We start from the raw sequence: 12,127 nt of genomic DNA on the forward strand, positions 1-12,127 counted from the left end.
TTATTCCATAAATACTTTAAAACATCAATCCTAAATATTAATTAAAATGTAATATAAATTCTAATCTTTTAAGAAATAAAGTGCTTACAAATGCAATGTTAAAATAATTCCTTTCTTTACCAATACAAAATGTGAGGAAACAGCACCATATATTGTCACAAAAAGATATTGCACTAATATATTTTTTCTCTTCTTTACATTTTTGTAGCCCTTATCTTTAATATTTATATATATAATTTATATTACATTTTAATTAATATTTAGGATTGATGTCAGAGTAGTTACTGTATTTTATTATAGTATATTCTCAGGATCTTCTTCTTTGTCAGAGTAGTTACTATATTTTATTATAATATATTCTTTTTTAACAACAGTTGGTAATATTCTTTCTATACATTCTGTCCTTTCTGCTTTCAGTTACAGGGTAATTCTTTATTGTCATTGCTGGTAATTTATTCTTCTTTCTTTGAAAAAAAAAATATTTCTAAAAAAAATGTTATTCTTTTACTTTTTTCTTTTTTTGACTGACAAGCTAATAGGATTTAAAAAAATGCACTTCTTGTGGGCACAAAAATCTCTAACTGGGATGTCCACAATGAGTGTGTATATTGTCTTGGAGCAGCTCATCTATACACCAACTGCTCTGTATGTGCTGCTTTTAACACAAGAGCATTAGCAGATAGATGCAGCAAACTTATTTTGAAGTGTCTACTTCGTCCTTCAACTGTTTCTTCTTCAGGGGCTTACACCCCCAGTAAAACTTTTAAAACTCCTTCGGAGCATAGAAAGTGTACTCCCTGTCTAAGTCTCCCAGGACTTCCTTGGAATCGCCTTTGAAAGTTGCAAAAATATCAGCTACAACATCCTTGGACCTGAAGGTATTGTACTTTGGTTCCGAAATCTTCAGATCCTAAAACTTCATATCCGGTCATTATTTTAACAAGCCTCACAGCTCAGGTTTCGGATCACAAACCCTCATATCTGAAACTTAGTAAGGCATATACTCTAAGAGTTCACGCCTCAAAGTTCATTTTGGATCCATTGACCCCTAGGCTCCATTCCTCCTTTATGCAAACTCCCAAAAAGCACTCTAGGCCCCAGTCTACCAAATCCTCCAAGTCCTCCAGAAGTCTTTCTGAAGCGGATGTGGATAAGATGATGCAAAAGTTCCTCAGAGCTCAGATCTACATGGGGGCATTTCGGCTCTGTCCCCTATTATATCCGTATGTCTTCAGACTACTACTCACATAGTACTATCTCCTTCTCTGATCTGTCCTTCAGTTTCAGAGCCCCATGATCCGACAGCTCTGGGAGGTCCAGAGTCAGATCTGAAGGGAATCATTTCCTTAACTCCAACAACATCCCTGACCAGTTCCACTCCTATTCCTTTGGATCAAAACTGGTCCTGGAGGTGAAGCAGCATCATATCTGTGGGGCCAGGATCAATTCCATTGTTATCAGAGTCATTCCTGCCCATTGGAGCCTCGATGCTGTACAGCTCAGGTCCGGTTTCCTCCTTCAAGCACGGATGCAGTTGAAGTTGTAATCTACCCATACTGGAGGTCACGACTATGGTGTGGCTGACCATGGCTTCTTTGGAGCCATCTCCCTTCAAGGTTGTGGAAAGGGCTATTTCTCTTTCTAGAAATATGGTCTCCCATCCCTCGGATCCACTTCCTGCTCCCTCTTTGGCTCAGAGCTGTGAGTCCATCAGGCGTATTCCACAGGGACAGCCAGTTTCAGCTACCTTCCAGTCAGTCCCCTGTAAAGGAACTCCCCCCCTTTTCTGATACCTCCCCTGATCATCACCCCGAGGAGGTCCATAGGAAGAGGACATGCAAGACGAAGCACATAGATAAATTGCTGGAATCTCTCACTGAAGATACTGAATTCGAGGAAGGAAAAGGGTCCCCCAGATCACCACCTGATGATGTCTCCTTTGGAGACGTGTTAGAGATCCTGAGACAGAAAGGTGGTTGATCTACCAGTAATCCTTCTCCAGAGATTCTGGCCCATCTATGTTGTGGGTGACACCCCCCCCCCCCAGTGGATGATCTCATTAATTTAGTTTTGCACCAGTCATGGAAAGAGATAGATTCCACTGAGCCTATACTATGCTGACCTGGCAAATTACTAGCTCCCCCTAAAGATAAATACCACTGGAGCAAAGGAGTCTCAGTAGATGGTATGATTGTGGTGGCCACTAAAAAAGAGCTAGCAGAACAGAGCTCATCTGTCCACCTGCAAACAAAGAGTCTAGGGTGCTGGATAGATTCAGAAAGCAAGTCTTTGTCTCAGCGACATTTACTTTGTGTTTTTTTAGCTATCTGGCACATTTTACAAGACTGCAGAGAGATTTGACCAAAGAACTGTCGAATTCTCTCTCTGAGTCCATGTCTGCAGAGGATCTCAAAAGATTGTCTTCTCAGCTGGCCACTCTTTTATTAACTTCCATTGTGTCCATGAGGTTGATCTCTCCACAGCTGAAGGCACCTCATGGGTGGCCGGTTTAAGCATTGCCATAAGGAGACATGCCTGGATGTGACTATGTGGCTTTGCGGAGGCTGTTAAGACATCTTTCATCAATGCTCCACCTTTGTTTGGTTCATCTGTGAAAGAAATGCTTACTCACAGTAAATAAGAAGGAAAGACTCTTTCTGCCACTGGAATCATATTTTCTACCCCTCAATGTACATTGTCTAGAAATCAGAGATGTGGTAAGAAAATGTGGTTTCACAAATCTCAGGGACCTTTCCACGATCCATGCAGAGACAACTCTTTCAGAGGCATAGAAGGTAGTTCTAATGGTAGAAGTAGCCCTAGAGGCAGAGGAGGCCCACAAAATCAGGGTTTCTGAGACTCTTTTCCAGATAGACCCTGTCAGTGCACCTGAGTTGCTGCCCAACTGCCCACCTCTGGAGGCAGTTGGGGGGGGGAATTGTCCTTGCACCCAGATGCTTGTGCTACTATAACAAAAGATACTTGGGTGTTAAAAAAGCATATCCAGTGGTTACTTCATACCATTTTCCCAACCCCCAGTCTACAAAAGAAAAAGCTTCCCAGTGTTCCACCCAATCAGAGGAAGGCAGCATCCCAAGAAATTCAAAAGCTGCTAGACAAAAGAGTATCCAGGAGGTCCCACCAGACTAAATAGGATTCAAAACTTGCTCATGTTTCTTTTTAGTGCCCAAAAAGACAGGGACCTGAAATCAATTTTGTATCTGTGCAGTCTGAATCAGTAGATGAAAAAGTCAAATTTCTGAATCGTCATGGTCCAGCCCATTCTGCCATTTCTTTGTGAGGAGGATTGGATGTGCTGTATAGATCTTCAGGATGCGTGCTATCATATCAAAACAAACAAGCACTCCCAAAGGTATCTACTCTTTCAGCTGGGAGCCATTCATTACCAATTCAGAGTTCTGGTCTTTGGACTCCCCACAGCCCCCAGAGTGTTTACCAAATGTATGGCAGTGGTGGCAGCTCATTTGAGAATAAAAGGACTTTGAGTGTTTCCATATCTAGACGATTGGCTCCTCTGTGTATCTCCTTCAACTATCCAGGGCCACTTTGCTCAAGATTTGTCATTCAGTGGGAACAGCAATCGATTATGCCAAGTCAAATCTGACAGCATTACACAGTTTGGAGTTTATTGGCACCCATCTGAACACAACAATGCAAATTGCAGCCTTACCATCTCATCGCATAGACACACTCATATCTCAGGTTCATCAGATTCTTTCCCATCCATCTCCTTCAGACAGATTCATTCTTTAAGCACTAGGGTCTATGGCATCAGCAATAGTACTAGTTCCTTTAGCATGTTACTATATGCATGTTCTTTAATGGACTCTTGTTCAATGGTCTGTTCTTCAACAACCCCTATCTTTTCCAAGTCAAGCTAACACCGGCAAACACCACATCCACTGATGGATGCAATCGGACAACATTTTTCTAGGTCAATATTCAACAAAACGTAGAAGATTTCAGATCTTTGCCTGGAAGTGCTTACATAGGTATTTTTGTACCCCAGGCAGACTTCAAATAATTTTTCCTCAGGTAGACAGCAAATGTTGGAGGTGTGATGGGGCAGAAAGAGGCAACTAGGAACGTATTTCCTTGGAGTGTAATGAGTTAGTAGACTTTAAAGATTCCCTGCAGACTACTCTATCATTGATGCTGGGTGAGCAAGTTGGAATGACTAGGAAAGTTATTTTTTTGAGCTATGATATAAACTCAGAATTGCCTAGACATAGTAAGGCCTTGCTGAGTCTAATGATGGCTGACAAAAAAGCAATTACTAGAAAATGGAAATCAAAGTTTAAACCAACTTTACAAAAAGTAGTGAAGATAGTAAAAGAGGTAAAACAATTGGAACTGGGATCTTTAGAAAAGGGTAGGAGTATATTACATAGGAAAAAAACATGGGAACTGTGGGATCAATACATGCAGAGGAGGAATGAGGTTTAAAGAAGTCAGTTTTTGAATGAGCTATGTAATGGTTGACTAACAATGATGGGATATGTTAAAAGTGATGTATAATGTTTGCAGCTGCAGCTGTGTTGACACAGTTTGGAATGTATAATGTTTGCAACTGAGATTGTGTAGCTATGGTTTATTGCCATTTATATAAATGTAACATGGCCTATGTCATACATGATAATTTAATAAAGATGTTTCTTGTTTTTTTTTTAAAAAAAAGTTGTCTAGGCTGGCCCTTTGTTTTACCACCCCCACTGGCCACAGTGACTACATACACCTCCCAGATGGGGTGGGGGGCATTAGTTGGTAGGGTGGTCCAAGGTACTTGGTCTCCTCAAGAGACCAATTTGCATATCAATGTCCTGGAAATGAGAGCAGTCCTATTAGCATTGCATGCATTTCAAGATACTCTTCCTCTGGGGACTGTTGTGATTCAGACCGACAGCATGCTTGTAGTCTGATATATCAACAAACAAGGGGTGTCTGATCTTACCCTCATTTTAGAGAGGCTATGAGAGTGTAGCAATAGGTGATCTCCAACAACCACTTTCTAGTTGCAATGCACATTCCTTCGGAAACCAACTTACTAGTGGACAAACTAAGCAGGTCCATTCTGATGCCTCACGAGTGGTCTCTCAAAGAATCAGTGGTGGAGGAAATTTTCTGTCTTCAGGGCAGACCTTGCTGTGACTTCTTTGCATCCCGCAAAACAACAAGTACAGCAGGTGTTTTGCCCTGATTCCCCCTCAGGAAGAGTCACCTAGAGATGCTCTAGTCCACGTTTGGTCAACTGGTCTCGTTTATGCTTAACCCCACTTCATTTGATTACCAAATTCCTACAGAAAGGAATCCAGTTGAAGGGCTCAGTTGTCATCATGCCCCCTACTCTCCTTGATGGTGTTGTTCCCCATTCTTTGGTCTTTTCTTCTTTATCCTCCCTGGATACTGAACCCAACTCCACATCTCCTCTCATCCCCTTCAGGGATGAGTCATCCCAATGTCCCAGCCCTTAAACTAACTGCATGGTTTCTCCAATTCCAGTAATAGCCAGACAGCCCAAACTTTCTTCCCCTAGTACTTACCATTCTATTATTCTCACAAAAAGACTACACAAAGAATGTTTTTAAGAGCAAGTGGAAAAGATTTTCCTTGTGGTCATTGAGAAATAATGTTGACCCTTTTACTGATCCAGTTTCTGCTGTTCTTTTTCTGGCTACACATTCCAAAGAAGGAGCTAGTTTTTCTATGATTAAACTACAATTGGAAGCCATTTCAAGTTTTCACATAGGAGAAAAAAATATTCTTTGGTGTTTTCCAAGTTTTGTAAAGATTTTGTGAAATGCACCTTTCTCCTTAGACCTCCAATAAAGGATCCTTCACCTCCCTGGAATCTGATAATGGTGCTTCAAGGTTTGACTCAGTAACCCTTTGAACCTTCAGCAAAAAATGATTTAAAATTCCTGTCATGGAAAACAGCCCCTTTAGTAGCTATCACTTCTGCAAAAAGAATTTCTGAACTCTAGGCTCTTTCATCAAAGACTCCTTACATTATTTTATATTAAAATACTGTAACTTTATGAAAAAAAAATCTTCCTATTTACCTAAAGTGGCTTTGTTTACTGGTTTTATTTCCAGTTTTTTTTCAAACAAAGGAGTATACATCCTACATCTCCTGGATGTGCACAGGCAATTATGGTTTTATCTTCTTAGAACAAAGCAAATTAGAAAATCAGATCAGCTATTTGTATCCTTCTCATCAAGTCAGCTGGGTTATCCAGTTTCTAAAGTTACATTGGCTAAATGGATACCTGTTTGCATTTCTTGGATCTATTCTCAACAAGGCATTTTTCTTCCAAGACCACCTAAAGGCCACTCAACTAGATCCATGACCACTTCTTCTACCTTTTGGTCAAGAACATCTGTTGATGATATTTGGGCAGCAGTCACATGGTCCAGTGTTCATACCTTTGTTACTCATTACAAATTGGATTTAATTTGAAGTAGAGCTGCTTTTGGTTCATCAGTTCTCCAGAATATCCTTCCATAAGGGCCACTCAAGATTAACGTAGCTGAGGACTCTGTCCCATTCATTGAGGAAGAATGAAAAGGACAACATCCGATTTAAAAGTTATGTATTTGCAATAACTAGGCATCTCTGTTGTCCATTTTCATTCTTCCTCAGCTTCCCCCCATCCATCCCCATTCCTAAAATCTTCTGGAGGAACCTGTTGGATTACTTATGTGAACTTATACTTCCGTGTTTGGGCCCTATCATTTGAGCTGTCTCTTTCTTTATCTAATTTATGGGGATTTTATGGCAATAAAGTTGATTTGAGGTATTCAGGATAGACTAGGGCATTATGAGTAGAAGGAGGGGCTTGTGAGTTGGATCCAAAGTCTAAACTTTGCGTCCAAGTTGTATCCAAGAATTGAATCCGTAACCCATTAGTTGAGGAAGAATGAAAATGGATGAGTACATAACTTTTAATTTCAGTAGAAAAAAATGCTACTCCAAAGCCACAAAATGGTATTTTGCAAGAAGAAAAAAAACGCTGCTCCAAAATACTGTTTTATGGCTGTGGAGCAGCGCTATTTTCTTCTTGCAGTGTTACTTTTCGCTGTTAGGCTTAGTTACTTGGTTTTAATTTCAGTAGGCTTCATCTGTGTATAACATGAGTGAGAATTTTTGACCTTGCAGGCAATCGTGAAATCAGTGTTGGTGAATTGATCTTTCACTTACAGAAATAATACCAAAAATGTATTGTTCTGTCAGTCTTGTAGAAAAGGAATGATTTATACTCAAAGTAGCACTTCACTGAACATTTGCTCATTTGTCATGTCACTTGTGGATTTGTTTATGACCAATCGTCAAAATACCCACCAATGTCATTACTGAGGATTTTTTTTTTACAGCATAGCAGTCAGAGTAAAAACAAAGAGTTTGCAAGTCATGCAAAATCAAATTCATTGTAGAGACTGGATGGAAAGCTAGGACCATCAGTGATAATACCCCTAACTATAGTAGTTTCAATTGCATTTCATTGAAAGAGTCTGTGTGGATTATAGAAACTTAAACTGTACAGACCTAGTGCAGGTCAGTTAAAGACTTTTACAAAGATGATAACAAATGATGTTCTGTAATTCTCATTTGCATCATATCATAGTGGAAAGTGTGTCATTCATGACTGATATGAAGCTCTATCTCATTTTCATGGCCGCCAGCCTTGTTCATAATTACTGTGCAGCATGTTCTAAAGAACTGAATGAAGAGTTTTCATTTTGTGATTGAATATATCCATATATACTCAGATAAATTTAGTTTAAGCATAGTTTTGCAAGTGTGTTTCGCTTATTAGATTGACTTTCATTTTGTAACACTCATAGACTGTTTTATGTACAGTGTTACTACCTTTTTTGCTTTTATTTTGCATTCTGCTCATCTCACATTGAAAAGAGGTTGTGAGGGAATGCAGGGCCTTAAATACAAAGCTTATATATTTCCAAACACCTGTAAGATGTCTTCGTTTTCCACTTGTCATAGCATTATGTATTGCATGTTCATTTACAATTTTGTTACCTGACATGGTCCTGTAGGTCAAACTAGTTATTTGAGTGAAGATTTCAGTCATCGCATTAAGACATCTTGGTAATGACTAGAAGAAAACTGCTCGGTGACTCATAATTGGCTACAAGAAACAATGTTCTCCACTTTCCTAGCTAAGGGTATGGGTTATGTATAAGCCAATGTCTGACAAACCATTTGGTTCATATATATGTGCATTCACATTTATAGTGGGTAATTCATCTCCCAGGCCCTTATTTGTAAAGGTGTGTCTCTGAAGTCCGTGCTAACACTTAAAAAGGTTACCAGAACATGTAAGAGATTTGGGATGCATGGCTAAGCTTAAAAATGCCACAGTGGTTGTTAGACTAGTATTCACTTATAAACCTATAAATACAACATTAGATGGATGCCTGTGGTGAGGGCTGCTCGTTCGCTGATCGAGTTATCAATCTTTGTACATGCAGAGAGAGATAAAGAAGTAAACAAAATGAAATTAGCGTCTATCTCCCTGGTTAGTTTTACAGCAGTCTGTATTGGTTTTTAAACTTGGAACTCTAGCATTATACATTAAGATGCAACCATTGTGCCAGAAAGTTGTGTGGTCATTTATTGAAATGAAGTAAGGGGTAGTAGACATGCATTATTTGTGGGCTATCCTCAGAGAACAAAAAGTTACTTGTATTGAATCACACACTGTGCACGTAGCTGAAGAATTAAAGGTATGACATTCATATACACAGAGTTTTACAGTCAGTGTTAAGATTTAGAAATTCACAACAGAAATCATGTAAAGTCCTGTCAAGGTAAATGTAGAACATAAATCAAAATCAACCAAACTAATGCACCATGCAGTATACCTCAGTGAAAATGCATGTATACATATTGCATATAAATTAAGATCGGTATACTACGTGGTGTTTCAGTTTGGTTAGCTTGGATTTGTACTGTTAAGATTTGGATAGTATACACAAATCTGACATTAACAACTGAAATACTTTAATGGTAACATGCACTTTTGTGTTTTGTAGGATGCAGAACACCTCTGGTCGAAAAACATTACTGTTCTTTCTTTTCGAAGTGCACTAATCTTACATCTTCAGAGAAATACTGATATTCCAATCTACACTGAGTTTCCAAACTTTTTGTGTTCAACCTGGCAGTCATTCCTGAAGACAAGCTATCCATACTTTATAATGGTGTCAGATCAAGGACTGCAGATGGGAAAAGAATGTCTTTCTAAAACCTACTTTCACATTTTCATTAGTCATCTGCTTGGGAAAGGAGTTAATGTTGCACTAATGTCAGGACAGACATTTGACGCTCTCAGAGTCTACGGATATTATATTCAAAGTAACTACCATATAAGAAGATTCATTAAACAGGTATGTTTTAGCAGTACGTTTTTAACATGCTGATGAACTGTATTCATCAGTAATTTAATTTGCTCTTGTGGGTTTAGTCAGTATGTGCTGAGAATGTAAAAGAAACCAGTACCTTTTTTAATTATTCTTGTTAGCAGAGGATTAACAGCATGTCTTTAAAAACATTTGCAAATCTAATTTCTCTGTGCCTGCATTTGTTGAGATAAATGTAATAGTTAAGAACAGATATGACAAGACTCTTGAGTTTCTCCATTTTGCATTGATTGTCCAGGACAACAATGCAATGTTTACATTACCGGGGAAAGAAAACTGATTGCAGTCCATCTGTATGGATAGTTGTTAAACAACTGTGATATTTTTCAGTTTTTATTTATATTCATTCATTTATTAATCTAGAAGGCTCTACTAGGTGTAAGTGCCTTCTTCATTTGCAATTCAGGTGTATCTTTAAGCTATATATTAACCTGTTTATAATCATATATTATGAAAATGAAGACACTGGGATCAAGTCACAAAATATAGGATGAAGTTGTTTCCCAGCTCACAGTTTTAATTCTGGGTTGAACTTATTTCCTAATACATTTTTTCAGAGACGTACTAATGCAGGGGCAGAGTGTGCAGTCCACACCAGGTGCCAACAGTTAGGGAGTGCAGCCTTGCCTTTTGAAAGCTTTTTTGCATTTTAAACGCCAACAAGTTAAACTAAAACCAGAGTCAGATCCTTTAAGGGCATTCTTCTTTAAGAACACTCTCTGTCTGTGCATCCTGTGCATGCATCACCTGTTGCATAGTTCTTTTCTGCGTTCTGTGCAAAACTTAAATACATCATGTGTGTGTTTTCCGTGTTCTGTACACAATTTAAATAAAAGACATTCTTGTGTGCGTGTGTGTGTATGCGTGTGTGTGTGTGTGTATGTGTGTGTGTGGGGGGGGGGTAGCATGCCTGTCAAATCTGGACAAAGTCTAAAATAATGTAGGGACAAATGTTAAATATTGCTCTTATAAATTTAAACAGTTGCTAGAATGTTAGCGTGCATTTTCTGAATAATATGAAGTCTGAAACTCAAATGTATGCCATTATTTAGAAACTTCAGTCTTCAGTGATTTACCTGAAAACCACAGATATTATGAGGAACAGACCAAAAATGTGAGGAAGAAAATCTGGAACATTGAGAGCCATGCAGGTTAGTAAATTTCCTTGGGCTCAAACCCTGCATCTTGGTTGCAGGAAACAAGAGCCTGAATCCTCTACACCAACTACCATACTAGCAAAAAAGGGGTGTTGGTTCATTTTCAAGGAATTGAGGTTTCAATGCATTTGCAAGAAATTGTAAGCTTCAGTGTATTTTCAAGTAATTGTGAGCTTTAAGGGAAGAGAGGTTTACTGCTGCTCATGCTGTCTGTTTTTAATGTCCATGCTGTTGTTTAGGAAAGTGTCATAGTACAACAGGTAGTGTACTTGCTTTTAATGCAGAAGGCTGTGGGTTCTACTGCCACAACATAACATGTAGATGGATTGCTGATACTGTCTTGTACTTTTGGGGGGGGGGTTGTAGTCCTGAGTGTGTCCACCTTTGGATGAGATGCCTAGTGACTATGAATCTGTTGTTGGTTTGCCATCAATCCCATTTGTAATATTACCAGCTTACCATTTTTTTTTTAGTGTAACATAGGCAATTTATTCCTCAAGGGCAGCAGGCACTGAATTTTTAGGTGAAACACTGAAATATAAAGTTGTTTGCTCATAGGTCTCAAAATGTGGAACATCCTATTTTTGCACTGCGCAAAACTTGCCATTGTCATGGGGACTAGTAGAACATTTGTAAAAGTCAATACAACACACTTGAATCAGATACAAGCTGCAATACCATAGTCACACCATAAGTACATGAAACTTCTGTACAAATCAAAAATAAAACACATGGTCATTAATCCACTTGTTACATTTACATTTTTTAAACAGACCTGTTAGTGTATAGGGCAAAAACAGCATCCTGTACACCAGATGTACACTTATTGTATGCTACTGTGGCGTTCTTTGACAACATCTAACACATTTTGGCAGCTTAAGATCACAGCAGTCCATTTCTTTGTTCATTTTCACTGCTAATAATGAGTTCAATGTTTGTAAACTGAGAGACTGTCGCAGTTCAATTTTTACTTTCCGCACCTTGCTAAATGCTTTTTCAGGTTGTGCATTTGAGTTTGGCAAGCAAAGTAGAGTCATCATAAGCTGCTTAAAGGGTGGCAGTTTGCCATCAATGCAAAGGTCCCTCAAAAGATGGGCCCAGTACTTGGACACACATGAGTGGGGCCCATCTACTGGACCTGTCAGGTTCCCTCTGTCATACTAAAGGCAAATATATAGAAATAGCAAAAAAAAAAAAAAAAAAAAACACACAGTAAGCGGAGCAGGAAATCAGCTGTTGAAGCAGTTTAATGAAGCACAAAACACTGGTACATCGGCTTTTCTACGGATCTGTAGAAGGTAAAAAGCCGAGGTACCAGTGTTTTGTGCTTCATTAAACTGCTTCAACAGCTGATTTCCTGCTCTGCTTGCTGTGTTCCCTCTATCCTCAGTCTGATACTAGGTAAACTCATCCATTAATTGTTCAGCATCAACATCATTTTCAAAGACACCCAGATGGAAACCAACATCCCTGACAAGTCCTGGAGAAATGTTCAATTTTTGGGGAGTACT

At 38.9% G+C, this 12,127-nt stretch overlaps 1 protein-coding gene across 1 annotated transcript in view; it reads left to right on the plus strand.

Annotated features, from left to right (window-relative positions):
* The window catches only part of LOC122794923 (probable ATP-dependent RNA helicase DDX60), a 2,818,219-nt gene that overhangs the window by 198,619 nt on the left and 2,607,473 nt on the right, over positions 1–12,127 (plus strand). Inside the window, exon 4 of the mRNA XM_044063516.1 lies at positions 9,073–9,426. Within this exon, the coding sequence (XP_043919451.1) occupies positions 9,073–9,426 (354 nt within the window). The remainder of the gene's footprint in view (positions 1–9,072; positions 9,427–12,127) is intronic.

Source organism: Protopterus annectens, chromosome 2.part1 (genome assembly GCF_019279795.1).
Source record: "Protopterus annectens isolate FY-2018-M chromosome 2.part1, PAN1.0, whole genome shotgun sequence".
In the NCBI taxonomy this organism is placed as follows: domain Eukaryota; kingdom Metazoa; phylum Chordata; order Ceratodontiformes; family Protopteridae; genus Protopterus; species Protopterus annectens.